At 38.4% G+C, this 22,434-nt stretch overlaps 1 protein-coding gene across 1 annotated transcript in view; it reads left to right on the top strand.

The window, feature by feature from the left end:
* Window positions 1-22,434, top strand: part of LOC121314631 (trafficking kinesin-binding protein 1-like) — an 83,360-nt gene that overhangs the window by 30,661 nt on the left and 30,265 nt on the right. Inside the window, exons 3-13 of the mRNA XM_041248082.1 lie at window positions 7,350-7,426; window positions 9,533-9,649; window positions 10,848-10,948; window positions 11,328-11,433; window positions 11,805-11,884; window positions 12,372-12,501; window positions 16,365-16,439; window positions 16,654-16,791; window positions 16,998-17,074; window positions 17,468-17,707; window positions 17,858-18,156. Coding sequence (XP_041104016.1) covers window positions 7,350-7,426; window positions 9,533-9,649; window positions 10,848-10,948; window positions 11,328-11,433; window positions 11,805-11,884; window positions 12,372-12,501; window positions 16,365-16,439; window positions 16,654-16,791; window positions 16,998-17,074; window positions 17,468-17,707; window positions 17,858-18,156 — 1,440 coding nt within the window. The remainder of the gene's footprint in view (window positions 1-7,349; window positions 7,427-9,532; window positions 9,650-10,847; window positions 10,949-11,327; window positions 11,434-11,804; window positions 11,885-12,371; window positions 12,502-16,364; window positions 16,440-16,653; window positions 16,792-16,997; window positions 17,075-17,467; window positions 17,708-17,857; window positions 18,157-22,434) is intronic.

Here is a 22,434-nt window from a genome sequence, read left to right as displayed (position 1 = left end):
ACAATTGATTTAATTGTTTAGCTGCTGTGGCGCTCCGCTGGGGACGATTACCCGTCTGCATGGAGCAGCAGCTGAAAGCAATCTGCTGTTCCAGCAGGCAGGTGGATGTGTCTCAACAGAGCGTCAATATAAAAGCATGGCGATCGCTGTGATCGGGGCTGCTGCAAGGCCTGCCGTTTTCACGGCATCTTTTGAGTTATAGTTTGGGGTATTGTGTTTTATTTTGCACTTTTTGTACAGTTTGCTGTATTTGTCCTCTGTGCGTTACCATCGCTGGTAACCTCACATGACCGCCTTTATTTTACTTTCGTTTTCTGTTTGTTGTTAATAAATCCTGCGCGCCTGTGCCGGCATTTCAACACCAACCTATGTCTCTCTGTATGCTTGAACAGCGGCTACCCACGCATGTGACCCGAGGAAGACCCTGTCACAGTTACATATATACACACAGTGGTTTGCAGAAGTATTCACCCTCTACCAATAATGTCACATTTTGCTGAATTACAAATATTGTGTGCTCAGTTTTTCAAACAGTTTTTTTTTTTTTATTCAAAGCTGTAATGATTAAACTGAACACTGTTATATGAGGAGGAGGTTAAATGTCGGCAAAACTTGCAAAGAAAATGTACAAAATGAAATTTACTGATTGCATAAGTATTCATTCCCTTAAGTCAGTACTTGGTAGAAGCACCCTTTGCAGCAATTACTGCAATGAGTCTTTTTTGATAGGTCTCTACTAGCTTTGCACAGTAGGATGGTGACATTTTTGCCCATTCTTCACAGGAAAATTGCTTCAGTTCTGATAAGTTTGTTGGGGATCGTCGATGGACTGCAATCTTCAAGTCTCACCATAAATTTTCTATTGGATTCAAGTCAGGACTTTGACTGAGCCACTCAAGAACATTAACTCTCTTTTTCTTCAATCACTCCAATGTGGCTTTGGCTTTGTGTTTTGGGTCATTGTCCTGCTGAAATGTGAATTTCCTCCCGAGTTTGTCTTGTCTGACTCAAACAGGTTTTCCTCAAGTATTCACCTGTACTTTGCACCATCCATTCTCCCGTCTATCCTGACAAGCTTCCCAGTCCCTGCTGAAGAGAAGCATCCCCATAACATGATTCTGCCACCACCATGCTTGACAGTTGGGATGGTATTGATTGGGTGATATGCAGTGCTGGGCTTGCGCCAGGCATAACAAAGTACGTTTTTGTCTCGTTGGACCACAAAACCTTTTTCCACATGTCTGCAATATCATATACATGCTTTTTTGCAAACTCCATACGTTCTTTAAGATGAGGCTTTTTGATTAATGGCTTCTTTCTTGCCACCCGTCCATACAGGCCAGCTTTGTGTAGGGACCAGCTTATTGTTGATGTGTGAACACTGACTCCCACCTCAGATACAGAACTTTGCAGATCTCTCAAGGTCATTGTTGGCTTCAGAGTGACATCCCAAACCGGTTTCCTGCTTGCCCGGCTGCTCAGTTTGGGAAGGTGACCTGATCTGGGTAGAGTCTGGGTGGTATGATAGAGCTTCCACTTCTTAATGATGGACTTCACTGTGCAGAGAGGGATATTCAGTGCCTTTTGAAATTTTCTTGTACCCTTCTCCTGCTCTGTGCCTCTCTACCACTTTATCCCTGACTTGTTTCGAAAGCTCCTTGGTCTTCACGGTTGCTTTGTTAGATCACTGTGAGTTGCAACTTGAAAGTCTTTATGTACCTGAGGGAAATTATCAACAAATTAAACCACTTTGAGTACACACAGGCTGAAACCATCTCACAAATTTTGTGACCTTTCAAACAAATTTGCACCTGAGCTGGTTTTGGGGCTGCTGTAGCAAAGGGGTTGAATACTTATGCAACTGAGATTAATCTCTTTTTCTCTGTAAATCTTATTTATATTCTATCATCTCTTTTTTTTACTTCATCAATGTGGAGTAGTTTGTATAGATTCTACATGTAAAGTCTAATTTGAAAGCGTTGTGGAGTACGCTCAGGTGCCAACAAAATGTGAATACTTTGCAGGGGGATGAATACTCTGTGGATGTTATATTATGCGTTTGTAATGCTTTTGTACTTTACTGCCTGAGATTGAATCTTTTTTAATGTCTATGATCCATATTGCATCATTTTGTGTTCTATTTTAATGTTAATTAAAATGATCATTAATAACAGTGAGATTTAATTATTATCACTCACGTGTGATTTCTGTCATAGGGTACAAGGCAATAAAGGCATACTGTTTAACAAGCCTCATGCCCAGCTATGATCAGCAAAGGAAAACGCTTACATAAAGTGCCCAGATAAGCTTCCTCATTATTTTTGATTGGTACTGAAAAATGCTTTAATTGAAAATAAAGTAAAAGTTAGGAAATCTCATCTTGCAATTAACAGGTTCCTATAATCTTGTGTATGGTGTACTCATCTGTTTCAAACTTTGCATATGATTCATATCAAATTAGCTTTATGCTGGGCTTGTTTATATCCAGATATCTCATAGAGAGCTCAAGCAACCCATGAACACAAATGAGTGAGTCTCAACCGGACTTATGGACCACCCTGCAGTGAATGAACTATCCTTAAGAATGCAGAAAATATTAACCGTGTACACAGTGCTATATTGGGGCATAACCATAGAACTGTATAAGAACGGTATAGGCCATATGATAACCTCAGACAGATCGACACACTGATGACGTTTCTCATGTTTTTGTATGTCAGCTCCACAATCGGAAGGTTATACAGTACCAATCAAAAGTTTGAGTACACCTGCTTGAAACCAGGTTTTTCATGATTATCTATGCTTCTAACTGTATAAACTTGTCTATAAACACTAATATTTCATTCTATGATACATGGACTTATACAAGCTGATAATCCTAAGTGAATTGCATTCAAAAATGTAATTTTTAAATGAAAATGTAAATCTTGTCAATTTCAATGAAATGGTCACCCAAAGCAAGGGGATTTCAGTCTGAAGTCAGTTAAAAGTCTGAAATGTGTTAGAACACTGGCCTAAGTATAAAACTGTCTTTGTTATATGTTCTCTGAGTTAACTAGCATGTTACCTAATTAACCTTTTGTCACCAATTATTGTTAACAGGTCAGGGTCCATGATTACTATAAATATAGGTAGCATAGGCACAAGTTTGACATTCCTGAATGTAAGGGAGCAGAAAATGGCAAAAAATATGCTCAGTTAAGCAAAGAAAAAAGACAGTCAGTAATTACTTTAAAAAATGAAGGTCAATCTTTCAGACAAATCACAGGAACTTTGTAAGTGTCTGTAACTGCTGTGGCCAAGACCATCAAACGATTTGAAGAAACTGGCACTCATGAGGACCGAACAAGGTCAAGCAGGCCAAGGGTGACCTCAGAATCAGAGAACAAGTTCATTCGAGTCACAAGTCTGCAAAACTGGCAATTAACTGTCCCTGGTCAATGCTACTAGAAGTACAGATGTTTCAACATCAACTTTTCAGAGGAGATTGCGTGAAGCTGGCCTAACTGGAAGAATTGCTGCAAAGAAAACATTGTTTAGAGTGCAGAATAAGAGGAAGAGACTTGCCTGGGCCAAAAAACACAGAAACTGGACATTTGAGGAGTGGAAGTCAGTCTTATGGACTGATGAGTCAAAATTTTAAATATTTGGGTCCAACCGCCGAGTATTTGTAAGACGCAGAGAGGGTAAGCGCATGAGTTGTGCATGTGTGGTTCCCACTGTCAAGCATGGAGGAGGCAGTGTCATGGTCTGGGGTTGCTTTGCTGGTGACAGAGTTGGTGATCTTTACCAAGTCCATGGCAAGCTCAACCAGCATGGCTATCGTAGCATACTTCAGAGGCATGCCATTCCATCAGGATTACGGCTAGTTGGGCAGTCCTTCATTCTTCAGCAAGATAATGACCCGAAACACACCTCAAAGTTGTGCAAGAACTATCTGGCGAAGAAGGAAAGTGAAGGACAACTCAATCTAATGACTTGGCCTGCCCAGTCTCCAGACCTCAATCCCATAGAACTTGTGTGAGACGTACTGGACAGAAGAGGCAAAGCAAAGCTACCCACAAGTGCCCTACACCTCTGGCAATTGCTGCAGAAGAGCTGGGAAAACATGTCAGGTGATTTCCTGCTGAAACCTGTTAACTGAATGTCTTGTGTTTGTGAGGCTGTTATTAAGGCAAAGGGTGGCTATTTTGAGGAATCCAAGATTTAGAGACAATTTTCAATTTTCTTGAACATTGCTTTGGTACTCCTATTCTATATTCAAATTGGCAAACTTTAAAACCACTGTGATTTAAATTGCTTACACTCAATGGTGTAGTCAAGGGTTTACGCAGGTAAATGCCGGTTTCCCATTTTTAACATGGGCAATAGAGCATTTTACCCATTTCTCATATAAGTAATACAGAGCTTATTCATTTATACTCTCCTGTGATATGCAGATCCTTGGTTAAAGACAAGATAATTTAATGCTGCGCATCTGTGTTGCTGCACATAGACTGACAGCTCAGAGCTCTGTCAGAACTGGCAGTAGTGGGGCGTGACCACTGGACTGTATGTTCTGTGTGTGTGTGTGTGTGCGTGTTCAGTGATTTAGTTGTTTGTTCTGTTAATGTTCTGTTGTTTGGCACACTGGACCTGCAGGGTGGTGCTATTAGCCTTCATCCTAGCCTGCGAATGGAAGCTCACAGAACTGTAACAATGCATCTGTTCATGTTTATCTGTTCACTCAATCTGTTCAACTCCACCAAACAAGGCAGTTTAACCACATTATTTTTTTTTTATTTACCACTACACCCTGGTTACACTGTACACATTTCTCAAATTGAACGGTTCTGTTTTCATGTATTTTTTTTTTTTTTACCTAGGAATGGTTGTCCTTTTATTATTTCCAGTTCTTTAACTTGGATATGCTTGAAACCAAATCCAAACTAACAGCAGACAATGAAGCAATTCGGCAGCAGCACACAAAGATCTAATAACCCCATTCGGGTTATGTTGTTGGCAAATAAACACTGACTGGGAACCACCTATGGCTTTGTTTAGATCCTCAATTTGTGACTGCACTGATTCAGCTGAAGTAACAAACACAGCCAGACAAGACTGCATTTACACTTGTAAATTAGGTTGTGTGACCTTTAAAATGAATTGTGCACAATATTTAAACCTGTCAAGCTTTAATTTTTAAAATCATAATCTTGTTATAAAAATACTATATAAGAACACCTGTACCTTTTTTGTAGTTTTGACTACAAGGAGTTTTGAAGTTGGTTTCTTCACTAGGCCCTAAATATTGTAACTATACATCCCCTATTGAGCAGCCATGTTTAGTAAAGCATGTGACTGGTAGCATAGTGATTTTGCTGTTACTGCTGTGGTGTTGATGAAGTGTACTGGTTTTACAGCAACTTTAAGACTACTGGCAGTGGAATCATGTCTCTCTATGTACGTATAAACCAACCAGGGTACCAGAAAAGGGAAGAACTAAATCTATATACTATTGCTCACAGCTAATGCTTCCTTACCTTTAGCCATAACGTGAAAATAATACATAAAGGACAAGAACTAAGGCTAAAATATACAAGATCTTGATAATTTTTTTCAGCAGTTTTGTTAATACACAGGAGAATATTGGATTAGAGAAGCAGTGCAGCTCATAACCAATTAACCTTGTTTCAATATAAATCAATTATGATGCTGAACGTGATTTGAAGAGAGGAACAGCGTTTCATGAGAAGCAATTGATTTACATTTGAGACTTTTACTTCCATGCTCTATATAATGTACTGTAGGGAGGAATGTTGGCACTCCTCAGTACAGTAGACCAATAGATTGTTTATTCTCAATTTATTCTCTTTAAAGAGAGCATTGTACCTGCCATCAAGGGTTATCTGTTAATGTGTATTTGTAACTGTCTAATTAAGCGATATTGCCTGTCGGTGACGGCTCTACAGTGCGGTAGTTGACTGCGGCTGATGTCTTGTGCCGAAGGCGAGGGCGCTAATGAAAGTCAAGGTCAGCTAGCACAGAATATAGAGCCTTTATTAGAAAATGATTGTTCTCATTATTTACACTGAGAAACATTTTATGGAAAACATCCTGTAAACATTCGTAAAGGATCACATACATAATTACAAAAAAAAAAAAACTTTATTAAACAAACAGTGCTAGATATCTGAATGTTGCTGAAAGGTGCTCCAGTCAAGCTGACAGTCTGACTGGCTGACTCGCCAGTTGCGGGTACAGGATTGGTTGCTTTTGTCTGTGCATAGTATTTTGGTGGATAATAAAATTCATTTGGACCAATTGTGTCTCTGATTAGTATTTGCTGTCAAAGGTATGAACTGAGATTTCATTAAGGCAAGTCAAAATGAAAAAGCTGGTACTTGCTCAGACTGAATTTAAGTTTGATTCACAGTTGATGCAGTGACATTCCAGTGGGCATCTACTGTCTATTAAAAGCCTGCTAAAGCTGGAAGCTGATTGGCTGATGATACTAAATCGTTTTGTAAAATCTGGTTTCCACAGGAGGCAGTTTCAGATTACAGGTAGCACAGCAATTCTGTTAAACTATATTATTTTAACCTGGTAATAAATGACATGCCGTTTTACCATATGTGCATATGTTATGTTTCATATTGTACCTTTACGGGGATCTTCATACCAACTTTAAACACAAATAACAGCAAAGCACAGATTTGATACACAGAATAGATACAATGATGCCATCCATTATATACCATTAATTAAAATAGAATGGTATAGCATAGCAGACAGCATGTTGTTCTCAAAACCTGTAGATCGGTGTCTGACCGTCCTAATGATTAATGGTGGGTGCTTATTTTTGAGACTGCCAATGAAAGCTATCCACTGACAAGTTGTTGCACACAATGTGACGCTGTCATCAGGAAGTTGTCTGTTTGTGGCATATTCTGTGAGTTGAAACAGGTGGTGGTTGTGGTCCATATCAGTATACAATGAGGTGACTCATGGCTGCATTGCTAATTGAGTGTTTTGTGAGTGTCCCCCAAGTTCTGTACAGTATAGGGCACTAACCTGCTGTATCAACATCTGATCTGGCCATCTCATGCAGTTTGATATTGGTAAGAGTGACGGGGGATCCCTCTGTCACAAGGTGAGCATTGTGATCATTATTGTGATGCAATGGGGTAGTGTCTAGCTGTGATTCCACATTTTCCTCATGAGTGGTTCATCTCCTTCTTAATGGAAACGGTTACGAAACATACTATATGTAACTGTTATCAGGGTACAGCCATATATTTCTGTGTAATGTATACATCATTCTTATTTTTAAGAGTGAAGTATTAAATCTGAGTTTTCTTTCTTTATAGTTCTATGTGCTGAAAGAGTGGGCCAGATGACTAAAACGTACAATGACATAGATGCTGTTACACGTCTGCTTGAAGAGGTAAGTCTCATAATTTTATAAATTATCAATATCACACCTGTGTCGTTGGGGAAAGAGTTAATGTTTACTGTGAAAAGTGTTAGACCTGAGCTTTATTGGATCATAACTTTGGAAGCCTTTACCTCAGTCACAGAAAGGTCTGTTTTATCTGTTTCAAATAACTTTATTACTAAAACTTTGTATGTTTATCATTAGAAATCACGTATAAGTATCTTAACGCGTGTACAGATAACAGGTAACTGTGCATATAAAATATAAAGTTATGATTTAATAACAGTTCCAGATCTTCCTTTTCATGATTTATAATAACTTGCAATGCATACTGTGATGCAGGGACGCCAGAGTCCCTGTTGAACCCTCTTGAGGTGTCGCGGGCTAGTCGACGAAACACAGAGGACAGAACGTGCCCACTTGAAGACCCCAGAGATGTATCCTACTTAGCTCAATCCTGATGGTTGTCATGCTGATGTGCTGCGGAGACCACACTGTGGTTGATCCCCGGAGCCAGCATCGCAGCCGTTGTGTGTGCTGATGCGCTGGGGAGGCAAAATAAGCTGATCCCTGGAGCCAACATTAATTTTCAGCCATCAACACCAGGCAGAAGGATATCTACATCAACAGATGGAAAGAAACACAAATGGATGGTGATGCAGATGGATCACATTAGTTTACTGCAAAGCTACGTCTTAGTTGGTGCTTATCTTGACGAGAGCCAAGTTCAAATCAGCATGAAGTTTTTAACATCTACTGTCATGTACTGGAAATCTTTGATGATAATATGATAAAGTTGACACAGTAATAGTGCAAATCCTAATCAGATCTTTATTGCATCGTGCCTGTCATGCTGATAACACACCAGCTCAATGGTTGTTTTATCAAAAAAAACATCCTGGAGTTATAGTAATGTGACCTTGTGTTAATTGTTAGGAGAAATGTTTAAAACAAATGGTTGCCATGGTGAAACCTAAGCCTGCCGTGGTGCCTCACTGGTCTTGGCAAGGGACTGTACCACAATAGCACATGCTTTGGGTTGAATTGGGTTTCTAGGTTGTACTCCCTGGAGTGGGTTTCAGAACTAGGGATATTCCATCCAGGCTTCAGGAAACAGTTGCAAGTTGATGCATAGTCATTAAAAGACTGTGGGGAAGCATGAGGCTTTTCTTATTACAGCAATCTGTTTTAGAAGGATGTGAGAGCAGCACATGATCAGCTTTAATAATGTATTGCAAGCCTCAGATTGCAGAGCTATTCTGCAACAGACATAGCTATCTTTAATCATCTTAACGACTGATACAGGAGCTCCACAAGTTGTTTTTGTTGTTGTTTTGGTTGCTTTTGTCCTACTTTCTCAAAATGAACCTGCAGTTGTATTTGATATACATTTGCATTAGTAGATTACACGTCCATCTACATGTATAATATTTTTTTCATGCATGGTTTGTATTGACCTAATGTAGGTAGTGTCCTAATCCAAATTGTGTATCATTTAGAAAGACAATAATTAATTAAATATTTGTATTGAAACAAGATTGGATGCCATTTTTTACATTCAAAATGCCAGTAAAACAAACTACAAATTAGCTTTAATATTTGTTTGCATGTACAACTTTTTTGCACAGTTCTGTGCGGTATCTTTTTCCACTTTTCCCAACATCCTCATCTGCCAGGACTTGAAGACTATTTACTTTTAACCTTACCCCTCTAGCAATGAATGATTGGATTCAGAACTTGATAGCCTTAGGTTATGGTTATGGACTACCCCAGTATGAAAACATTTTTAAAAAATTAACCTTTGAGTGCTATCCCAAAGGAATAATATTGGAATTTATAGCGAGTCAGTATTTTACAGTATTGGTATATTTGTTATCCCCAGGCAGAATATTGATTAAAAAAGCTAAAACAAAACAATAGGCTCCCGTTCTACTAGTTACAATGGCAACCTGACACTTTCTTCTGTGCTGAAGGTCCCAGTTTGAACTGGTAGATTTGTAGTGCAAAAATACTAGAGTAGTTGCACAAACATATACAGTCAAAACTGTTGTTGTTGGTGAGCTTTGTCACCCCTGTCAGCTTGAATAATCGCAATGTGATTTGTGTCCTCCACAGAAAGAGCGGGATTTAGAATTAGCCGCACGCATTGGTCAGTCACTGCTGAAGAAAAACAAAACACTCACGGACAGAAATGAATTCCTCGAGGAGCAGGTGGAACACATTCGGGAGGAGGTGAGTACTGGGAGACAGCCTGAGTCCCTGCAGTACTACAGTCAGTCATAAAAATGTACCAGATGGTCAATTTGACAGATTTTAAAGTGAATAAGCTGAAACATTGCCCTTATGTACAATTGAGATATTGTTTTCTAGTAGTTTTAGTGACAATTCTGAAGATGAGCTGCTGTATAAAATTATTATTTTTGCATATAGCTTTTTATTCCTGTTGAACTGTATCAGTCATTTTGCTTAAATGTGTGATGTTTGAAAAGCAATGTGAAAAACACCCCCTCGCACAATAGCCAACAACAATATAAAGTACACTTTTTTTGCTTCGAATTTATTTAAAGCAAAAGCTTTAAAAAATAAACTATGAGAGATATCAACAGGAAATAAAAAAAAAGTATTTTATATTAAAGCATGTCATTTATAAGGAGTTGTAAGAGAACATTTCTTTTAAAGTATAGCCCCAGACCAGCAAACACTTAAAATCTCATCTACACTTTTAATCAGCCATCATTTCCTTGGTATTCCATCTTGTTCCTTTCTTGTTGAAAATTGTGTGAACAAATTAGTCCCATATGAAATAGTATAGGATGCATTAAATAAATAAATAAAATAACAGGATCAGTGTCCGGTCACCTTAACATCAGAATTGATCTCCAGGGTAAACAAAATGGGTTAATTAGTGGGTTAAAACAGTGATTATACAGTGTGCACAACCAAATGTAAAATTATAAAAATGTTCCATTGATAATGATCGGTGCAATTGCTTTTATGGACAACTGATGTATACGTGGGTACAATATGCTGTCAATTAGTTGACCTTTTTATATTATATCTATCTAGCACAGTAAGTTTTCAATGTGCTCTCTGTGCTTGGCTGTGCTTTATCATGCTTTCGCTATGCTTTGTTACACTTACTATGCTTTTATTATGGGTGACTTTTATAAGGGAAAGGGATGCATCATGTGCCCTTCATTCTTACCCCAAAAATATTTTTAAAAATATATATATATATATTTTTGGTTTATACAAACACCAAAGGAAACGTTTTTTTTTTTTTTTTTTTTTTTTTTTTCAACTATAGGAAGTGCTATGCAATGTTTATTACACCATAGTTATATTTTCTAAAACATTACTGGTAACCCTGGAATAAGCACTGTATTTGCTTTTGTAATATGCATCGATAATGGGGTTACTGTTTGTCCAGGTTTCTCAGCTGCGCCATGAGCTGTCAGTGAAAGACGAGCTGCTTCAGTTTTATACAAGTGTTGCAGAAGATAGTGAAGCTGATTCAACCTGCTCAACTCCGTAAGTGTAAAGCCTTGCCTGTACACATTTAAACACGTTATCTCTCTTTTAAGCAGATGGTTTCTGTCAATGTCTGTGTCCTAAATAAATGTCACTTTCAGTAAGCACACCTAGGTAATAAGCTAATCAATAATATGGATAAAAACTGTCCTAGAAATACATTCCTTTGCCTAAAAGGTAGGTTGCAGGCACGGTGTAGATATTTTTCTTCAAGTGACTGTTAGCCATATGTCACACCCTTCACACCTAAAATGTTTAATTAAACTTTTCGTATTAGTCTGTTTCTTAAAACTCTAATTATACTCTCACAAAAAATTGTACTTTGTCATGAATATCTCAGGCACATATGTTTTTAATGCTGTTGTGTTAATATGTGCAGGATAAGGCGGAATGAGTCTTCAGCAGTCCAAAATTACTTTCCCCATGATTCTCTGCAGAAGAAACTGAAGGACCTTGAAGAGGAGAATGTTGTCCTTAGATCAGAGGTATGGGGTGAGCGTACAAACTACAATAACAGTGACTAGGTCTCCAAAATGAGCATTTTTACCTCCTTCAGGCACGTTTTTAACATCTGGGACATGAGTTACACAGCTCTCCTTTTGCATGACGTGGCACCTACAGTCCCATGGAACCCTTTTCTCCACCATGTGTTGGTTATGTATCATCAACTACAGTGGCACATATACCATCCCAGGATTGGGTCTGCCTGAGCTGGAACGATCTTATACCAAGTGTAAATATTTATCATTTTCAAAAGTCTCCGGTAGTGGGGGATAATGGTTACTATAACTAACTTTCCTGCTGTTACATTGTTCCAAAAAACAAATACATGTACTCTGCTTTTCCTTTGCCATAGGCTTGTCATTTGAAGACCGAAACAATCACTTATGAAGAGAAGGAGCAACAGCTTGTGAATGATTGTGTGAAGGAGCTAAGTACGCTATTCTACATTTCTTTGAGTGTAAAAAACTGGTGTGGTTCCAGCACTGGATGGACTGGGTAGTGGATTGTTTAAGAATAATAAAGCATGGGTTGTATACCCTAGAGCTAGGGTTTGAATCCAGACTGAGACGATGTTTGAAACCCTTACAAATTCTTTTGTTCAGAATAGCAACTACTGGTTTCTTGTGTCAATTGTTCAGCTCCAAGATGATGCAAGATGGAAATAAAACTGCTGTTGTACAGTTGGTGTACTGATAAAAACACTTTAGGAAAATACCCCTAACTGAAGCCACTGATAATAATGGTTAGAGGCAGAAATCCTTTTTATACTACTTCGGTGACTATTATCTCCCGTCGACAGCATATTATTAATATAATATATATATATATATATATATATATATATATATATATATATATATATATATATATATATATATATATATTTTTTTTTTTTTTTTTTTTTTTTTTTACTTCCTCCACGTTCAAGTATTCAAATCTCTTCCATTGCTGAAGAGTTAGCCAAGAAAACCGAAGATGCTGCCCGGCAACAGGAGGAGATCACCCACCTCCTCTCCCAGATAGTGGATCTACAGAAGAAGTCTAAATCTGTAAGAAAATAATGATTGGCTTGAGCCATCCTGGTCACACTTAATGGGTTTATTTTCTGCAAAGCCGATCTTGCTTTATACCTTGCTTTTAGCTTGTGGCTAAACACACCTCCTTGTGTTTAAGGGTCAGTTGGCTCAAAGCAGTTGGAAGGAACATTTTGGGGGAAAAAAGAAAACTAAACCTAAAAACCTTTTTACAAAATGAATATCCAGACACCATTTCAAACCTCAAAAAACTGACGTCTGTCCTTCGGCCAAATCTGATAGACGCTCTATCTATCTATCTATCTATCTATCTATATATATATATATATATATATATATATATATATATATATATATATATATATATATATATATATATATATATATATACACACACACACACACACACACACAGTGGCTCTCAAAAGTATTCACCCCCCTTGGACTTTTTCACATTTTATTGTGTTACAACATAGAATCAAAATGGATTTAATTAGGAGTTTTTGCCACTGATCAACACAAAAAAGTCCATAATGTCAAAGTGAAAAATGAAATCTACAAATTGTTCTAAATTAATTACAAATACAAAACAAAAAATAATTACTTGCATAAGTATTCACCCCCTTTGCTATGACACACCTAAATAAGATCTGGTGCAACCAATTGTCTTTAGATGTTACATAATTAGTTGAATGGAGTCCACCTGTGTGCAATTAAGGTGTTTTACATGATTTCAGGTTAAATACATCTGTCTCTGGGAGGTCCCACAGTTGGTTAGTACATTTCCTAACTAAAACTACATCATGAAGATGAAGGAACATTCAAAGCAAATCCAGAGTAAGGTTCTTCAAAAGCACCAATCAGGGGTAGGACATAAGAACATTTCCAAGTCTTTGAATATCCCCCGGATCACAGTAAAGTCCATTATTAAGAAATGGACAGAATATGGCACAACTGTAAATCTGTCTAGAACAGGCTGTCCCCAAAAACGGAGTATCCAGGCGAGAAGGTCACTAGTCAGGGAGGCCACCAAGAGGCCTATGGCAACTCTAAAGGAGTTAGTCTTCCACGGCTGAGCTGGGAGACACTGTGCATACGGCAACAATAGCCGGGATGCTTCATAAAACTAGCCTTTATTGGAGAGTTGCAAAAAGAAAGCCATTGTTGAAAAAAACTTGCATCAAATCTCGGCTAGAGTTTGCCAGAAGGCATGTGGGAATCTCTGAGACCAAGTGGAAGAAGAATCTATAGTCTGATGAGACCAAAATATAGTTTTTTGGCCTCGACGTTAAGCGCTATGTTTGGCGCAAGCCCTGTAGCGCACATCATCCTGAGAACACCATCCCTACCATGAAGCATGGTGGTGTCAGCATCATGCTATGGGGGTGCATCTCTGTGTCAGAGCCTGGAAAGCTTGTGAAGATAGAGGGCAAAATGGATGCAGTAAAGTACAGAGAAATCCTGCAGGAAAACCTGCTGAAGTCTGCAAGAGACCTGGGACTTGGGAGAAGATTCTTCCAGCAGGACAATGACCCCAAACATACAGCCAAAGCCACACTGGAGTGGCTTAAAAACAAAAAGGTCAATGTCCTGGAGTGCCCCATCAAAGCCCGGACCTCAATCCAATTGAGAATATGTGGAAAGAGTTGAAAATTGCTGTTCACTGAAGGTCCCCATCCAACTTGACGGAGCTTGAGCAATTTTGCAAAGAAGAATGGGCAAAAATTGCAGTGTCCAGATGCGCAAAGCTCGTAGAGACTTATCCAAATAGACTCATGGCTGTAATTGCTGCCAAAGATGCCTCTACCAAATATTGACTCAAGGGGGTGAATACTTATGCAATAAATTATTTTCTGTTTTGTGTTTGTAATTAATTTAGAACAATTTGTAGATTTTATTTTTCACTTTGACACTGGACTTTTTTGTGTCGATCAGTGGCAAAAACTCCTAATTAAATCCATTCTGATTCCATGTTGTAACACAATAAAATGTGGAAAAGTTCAATGGGGGCGAATACTTTTGAGAGCCACTATATATATATATATATATATATATATATATATATATATATATATATATATATATATATATATACACACACACACACACACACACACACACACACACACACACACACACACACAGTGCCTATAAAAAGTCTCCACCCCCTTGAACTTTTTTCAAATTTTGTTATGTCAGTGCCAGAGTTTCATGTATTTAAATTATTTGTTTCCACTTATCTGCATACCATACTCCACTCCAGTTTCAGCTTTCTTGCAGAGGGCTGCAGGTTTTCCTCAAGGACTTATCTGTACTTTGCTCTATTCATTTTCCCTTCTATCCTGACAAATACCCCAGTCCCTGCCGATGAGAAACATCCCCATAACATGATGCTGCCACCACCATGCTTCACAGTAGGGATGGTGTTCTTTGGGTGATGCGCTGTGTTGGGTTTGCACCAAACATAACTCTTTGCATTTAGGCCAAAAAGTTACATTTTAGATTAGTCAGACCACAAAACTTTTTGCCACATGGCTATAGAATCTCTTGAGTGTTTTTTTGCATACTTCAAACAGGATTCAGGGTGGGCTTTCTTGAGTAATGGCTTCCTCCTTGCCATCCTAACATACAGACCAGATTTGTGGCGTGCTTGGGATATTATTGTCACTTGCACACTTTTTGACCAGTCTTGGCCATAAAAGCCTGTAGCTCTTGCAACGTTGCCATTGGCCTCTTGGTAGCCTCTCTGATCAGTCCCCTTCTTGCTCGGTCATCCAGTTTGGAGAGACGGCCTGATCTAGGCAGGGTCTTGGTGGTGCCATGCACCTTCCACTTCTTAATAATCGTCTTGACCGTGCTCCAAGGGATATTAAAGGCCTTTGATATTATTTTTATACCCATCCCCTGATCTGTGCCTTTCAACAACTTTGTCCTGGAGTTCTTTTGAAGGTGCATTTTTGCTCATGGTTGAGTCTTTGCTTTGAAATGCACTACCAAGCAGAGGGAACCTACAGGAACTGCTGAATTTATCCTGAAATCATGTGAATCACTACAATTTAACACAGGTGGAGGCCACTTAACTTGGTGTGTGATTTTTAAGGCGATTGGTTACACCTGAGCTAATTTAGGATTGCTATTACAAGGGCGGTGGACACTTATCCAACCAAGCTATTTCAGTTTTTATTTTTTATTAATTTTCTACAAATTTCTAGAATTTTTTTTTTTTTTTTTTTTTTTACTTGGAAGTTGTGCACTAGGATGTGTAGATAAATGAAAAAAAAAAAAAAAAAAAAAAAAAAAATATATATATATATATATATATATATGGATATATATTATATATATATATATATATATATATATATAGATATTCTTAAAATTAATTCCAGGACATTCCGTCAAAAGGTCCACTTTGTAGGTTTCTATAGGCACACACACACACACACACACACACACACTCACACACACATTAGCCAAATGTATTCAAAACACCATCCCTACATAGATTTTTATTTTTTCCAACACAATGGCTGTGTTACAACGACAAATGATAACGCTTCATGTTTTATTACTAAAGTATTATATTTAAAAACACATTGAGACCTTGGTTTTCTCTGTTTTAATGACATACATCTCTTACATCACTTGTATTCCCCAATATGTATTAATTTAAAATAGATTTAATAGAATTTTTATGGCAATTTTTGGCAGTTAATATTACTTTGGTGATGGGGTTAAATGCACATTTCCACCTCCTTCAAACCTGGAGGTTACACCAAAATCTTGGCCTGCTAAACAGAGTGCCAGGCTCAGACCATCACTGTGATATTCTTTATGGAATGGCTTTAAATAGGGAAATGTTGTTTTACCTTTTGCAGTACGCAGTAGAAAATGAAGAACTTTCCCAACATCTGGGGGCTGCTAAAGATGCCCAGCGCCAGCTCACATCTGAGGTGAGTGCTGTTTCAGTAACTGTAAAGGCACAGAATGTTTGTACCTGCTAGCCATTGAAACCTATACCTTACTTGGGAACCACGTGATTTTGACGATGCATGTCTGTGGTTATGAGACTTGATTAACTGAGCAATTGTGTATCTGCATCCTTGGTATGGGCTATGCCAGTGCATGTTACTGACACACCCTATTTTGATTTATATTGTTCCTCAGTTACGAGAGCTGGAAGACAAGTATGCAGAGTGCATAGAGATGCTTCATGAGGCGCAAGAAGAGCTGAAGAACCTGCGCAACAAGACTATGCCCAACAGCACTCCCCGGCGCTACCATTCTCTGGGGCTCTTCCCGATGGTAGGTGTTCCCACAGCTTCTCTGCATCCTTTCCTTCAACCCCCTTCAGCTTAAGTGACAGCACCTTGACACTCATGGATTGCTACTGGTTACTAAGTTCATTTTAGAAAATGCAGATGATGAATAACATAATTTCCTGGTCAGGAAAGATGAAACAAACTTGGTTGGAGATAACTTGCAAAGTTTTTGCATATTCTGTTTTATAGGACTCGCTAGCAGCTGAGATTGAAGGCACCATGCGAAAGGAACTTCAGCTGGAGGATCCCATTACTGAAGAGCAGAAGTATGTGTTCCTACTCTTTTTAGCCACTATTTGATTTTGATTTAGATACAGTCAGTTCTCGTTAAAACGAACTCTACATGGTCCTGGCCAAATTTAGCAGTTATTTATGTAAATTTACTTCTTGTAATACAAATTCACTTATCACAAAATGTTTGAAATAGCTGTAACATCAAGACTGACAATATGCAGATTTTAGACTTACGATAATATGAATTATTTTGCTGGTCCCTTGAAATTCATATTAACGAGAATTTACTATTTGTGGGTGAATGTAAGGCTTTTAGGTATTTGAAAACGACTGTGTGTGAACAGATAAACAGGTGTTTTACAAAGGGTTAAGGGTAGCTTTTGCCATTGAATGCTGAAGGGGAATGAACCGTTCTGTATTTTCAGGATTCACCACAAGCGAGTGTTTGAGACAGTGAAGAACATCAACCTGACCGTGAAGCAGCGATCACTGGCTCCCTCTCCCATGAACATTCCTGGGTCTAACCAGTCCTCCTCACTGAACTCAGCGCTCTCCAGCTGCATGAGCACGCCACGCTCCAGTTTCTACGGAGGAGACATCAGCAACATTGTTCTAGACAACCGGACGAACAGCATCATCCTGGAGACAGAGTCGCCTGATGGCAGGTTTGTCTAATCACACTTTGAACACAGACTTGAAAGGTTAATTTGAGGATTCTGAAAGGGTGTCTGTTTACTTCTGGGAGATAAGTGAAGGGACTTTTCTGTGATTTGGAGATGTGCTAATTGCCTCCTGCCTGTCCTGATTTTCTGTAGTGAAGACACGAACAAAAAGCCAGGGACCCCAGGGACACCAGGCTCCCACGACTTGGAGACTGCTCTGAGAAGACTGTCACTACGGCGCGACAACTACCTGAGTGAGCGGCGCTTCTTCGAGGAGGACCGGGAGAGGAAGCTGCGTAACCTGGCTGAGAAGGGCGAGCTGTACAGCAGTTCCCTGACCCCCACCGATAGCATCATGTCCCTCAGCACCAACCACTCAGGCCTGTCAGGACTCTGCTTCATCAGCCGCTCCTACTTGCCTGAGAAGCTGCAGATCGTCAAGCCTCTCGAAGGTGACCGGAGGAGGCCCCGGCCCCTCTCTCCTTCTCTTTGACTATCTGGTCTCTCATGCACCACAAGAAATCCAGCAGCCTCTCCACTCAGTATTCCTTCTATTTCAGGGATAGCCAGCCCCGCTGCTGGTTTAAAAGCCCCTGAAAAACACCCAATGTTACCATAGCCAAGGCCTGAACTGGTCCAAGTATTGCAGGATTAGGATAATATTTCTAATGCCTAGTAGTAACAGTCATTTCAGGGTTTTACTATGAACGTGATTATTCACATTTGAGCTTAATCAGGATTATTTTTGTCGAGATCATAGATCGTACTGTACGCCTGAAATGGCAGGAAATGTTGTGCAATGGGTGTCTTAACTCAGAGAAGAGGTTTTGCTAAAATAATTTATACCCCAGGCATACCAAAGCAATGGATACATATATTGAAAATTGAAAACAACGATAGAGATAGAGATGCACCGAATCCATCTCAGAAGATTCCGCCGAATAGCGAATCTACGTAAACTGTCAAGTAAACTGTTGAATGAAAATCAGACTGGCAGCTACTAACAAGGGACACGCACAATCTATAGTTTTGAGCCTTGTTAGTTTATAATATTTGTATTACCGAATGGAAATATATCCCTGAATACGATTTCAGTTTGAAACTTACACAATTTACCGCTAGCCCCCTTCGCCCACAATAGAAATGTCAAAATGCAGCACTGTTTACTTTACCGTTACAAGAAAGGAGAGCGCCATCGTTGCCACGACCATTGGTGTACTCGAGCCGGAACGCACCGGAAAAGCGTTCCGGTACTTTTTTCTACAGACAGAATCTTGACTTGAGAATTAACTAAGAACATTTACCATTTTGTTTTATGAAAATGCTTATATAGAGCCAGACCACTGTAATTTCGGTGACTGGACATCAATGAAGCGATATATACTTTCTGTCTTTTATTTAATAAGCGCTATGAACAAATAAATCAGTGTCCGATTCCCTACATACCAGTTTGGATGGTACGTTCAGTCTCTGAATAGCCGTATTCTAAATGTGTTTAGTGAAATCTCCTGCACAATTGTGATTCAGTCGTCGTTGTGATGCACTGAAGGGAACACTAGTACTTCTATTACAAAATACAGTACTACTTTAAGAAGGATAACACTTTTTTAAAAATTATTTTGTAAAAACGCAGACGACCACAGCTGACAGCAGAAGTGCATGCTATGCTTGTGGCCGTAAACACGGGCTTAAAGCTGTTTGTACATCGGTCACAGACCTGCGGATTGGAGTGAAAGATAAGATTTAATATGTATTACAAAACCATAAATAAGTGCTACATATGTATTTAAAAAAAAAAAAAAAAAAAACAGGTAGGTAATGTTACTCGCAACTTACAATACCAGAACTGCTATTTATTTATTTATTTATTTTTGGCTAATATTCAGAATGTAGTGTACAATTAAATTGTTCAAAGCTGTTGGCAAATAGTCTGTAAAAATACATTTTAAAAAAATGTACTGATACAATTCTTAAATTTGTGACGAATGAAAATACTGAGCGTCAGTATGATTCGTAATTGTGTTGGATGCAGAGCGCCAGAAAAAAAAGACGGGGGCAAGACGTGATATACTACAGCGTGGTGATTGAAGTTTTGCACTGGAGATGACATAATAGAAAAGAATAGAAAACAAAACATGCATGATAAATAGTTTAGAAAAATAACCAAACCGCCAAAGATAACATTAACCCACTAGATGCTTTCAAAACAGGCCACATTTGGCTGAATAACGGCACTCCAGTCTCAGCACTGGGGGAGTAGCCTCAATGTACAAATAAAACTGAATTCCAGTCATTTGTGTTAGAAAAATCTATATTTTAATTGGCGTTCCTGTACTTTAAGATTTAGGACTACACCACTGGCCTTAACCCACTATTTTATTTAATGACATTTCAACCTGTGTCACCTGATCTGAGACGGAAAGCTATGAGGAAAACATTACCGTGATAAGTGACCGGAATAAAACCCACGTTGATTTAAATGCACCGTGTGAGTAACACACAACAAATAAGCTATGAAATAGTTTTTAAAATATTTTAATAAAACACACCAGTTTCCAAATGGTTCAACTTGTATTGGCACATTGCAAGGCGTAAAATTGTATTTACTAAAGCGTATATTGTTCAACAACGTCTTGCACATCTGACAGTTGTAAAGTTACAAAAAATGTATATTTATGTGAACCGATTGTTAATTTTTTTTATCTCAGTATAATCTCTAGAACACGTTTGACAGACAAAGCACAAACGTTTGCAACAGTTTACTGCATAACTTTACTCCATGAAAAAGGTGCTGTTGCATACGGGGGGGGGGGGGGGGATTGTTTGCATTCAGCAGCTGAGTGTGTTTAGTCTGTGCACCACCAGTAATTTAGGGAGTTGAGAGCTGCGACAGAGTTCATAAAACGTGTTCTTGTTATTAAATACTGCACAACAGTTACGTTCAGTACCGAATACAATACGTTCAATACCGAATACAGGATGTCTTTTATTTATTTAAATTAGAACTGCACTGATTGGAGGGATATATTAATTAATGTACGGATGTAGGATTCGGCTCACCGAATCCAAACCCTGCTCAAAAAGTAGTATTCGGTCCGAATCCTGGAAACAAAAAAAAAAATTATATTATATATATATATATATATATATATATATATATATATATATATATATATATATATATATATATCTCGTATTACTTCAATTTGGCGACGCAGCGTTTATGTTAAATTGATCAAAATGACTGCGGCCCTTAAACGAAGGCGGCGATTATACGACAGCGGCCTTTATTAATAATACTATGCTTTACAAACGCTGCAATATTTTATTACATGATTTAAGACATTTTAGAAGCGATTCTGTGGAGGCTCCGATCTGCATAGCAATATTCCTGTATGTTTTGGGCCTTGTATACAATACATTTACTGACAGTTAACGAGAGCTTATTAGGTGGGAGCTGGGAGGTGACGGGACTTCTGCACCAGCGAATCAGGAGTGTGTATTGGTTGTTATGGGGCGGAACAAGAAGAGGAGAGAGAACGGTAGTTGAGTGTGATGCAGTTGTTTTTCTTAACGAAAAATATTACCTCTGACTATCGGTTTGATTTCTGTTAAAACTAAAATATATCTAACTAGGTTATTGTTTTTTTTTTTTTTTTCCTCACTGTAATTTACCTGTATGTTTGTAATTTCTCTAAGAGAAACCGAAACTAAATCTTCTCATAGATAGTGTGTGTGTGTGTGTGTCTATATATATATATATATATATATATATATATATATATATATATATATATATATATATATATAATTGTACAGGACTGAGAAATTCCAATTGAATAAAAAACAAAACAACTGAAGCCCCCTACAAGAAGGTATCTTCGTCCAGCTTTCGGATAGCGCGTAAGTGACTGGCAAAGCTCTAAGTTCCCCTGAGTTTTCACCATCCAAGCTGAGGACGAGGTAAACAGAGAGCGCTTATTTTATCCCCTGCTGTGTTGGCTGACGTTAAGGACTGTTGTGCTGTAAGTAGTTTATCTTGGGTGTCTGTCAGGACTGTACCATAAAATAAAATTAGCTTACTAAGGTGTGTGATCATTAGTTTATATTACATGGTGGTTTGAGGCTGCAGTCTTTTGGGGGGCGTCAACTGGACAAAGCCAGATTTGCGTGTTTCTATATTTATTTTTTGAGCAGGGGTAGAAATAAAAATACCTTTACGTTACTTTATTGACAGCGGCGTCTATTAGAAAACTGATATCTGAATGAGGTGTTAATTCGAGGGCGGCGTTAATTCGAAGTAATATGGTGTGTATGTGTATTTATGTATGTATGTATGTACACGCACACACACCCTGCCAGGGTTTTCCTATGTGTCATCATCCTTTTTTAGAAGTTTAATGTGATATTCAGGGGAGGGATTGTTGAATAATTGCTCTCATTAGATAACTTCCTCATGTGCTGTATAAATCTCAGGTAAACTCACTTGGACGTGGCTATCGCAATCTCAGTTGTAATCCTGACACAGCAGATTCCAAAATGTCCAAATTACATATGGTTACTATTTCATGGAATTAAAAAATCCTTATCCAATCCAACCACAGCTCGTCTACCAATAACTTAACATGTTATCTACGCTAATTTCTAAGCTGAAAAAAAAAAGACATTTCTAGGCTTTTGCTTATATTGTTTACATTTTTCAGTGCTTTTGATTTGTGAGAAACATTTGT

The sequence above is a fragment of the Polyodon spathula genome, chromosome 4, assembly GCF_017654505.1.
Source record: "Polyodon spathula isolate WHYD16114869_AA chromosome 4, ASM1765450v1, whole genome shotgun sequence".
NCBI lineage: Eukaryota > Metazoa > Chordata > Actinopteri > Acipenseriformes > Polyodontidae > Polyodon > Polyodon spathula.
Note: the sequence above shows the minus strand (reverse complement) of the source record. Positions and strands in the feature narration are given on the sequence as shown.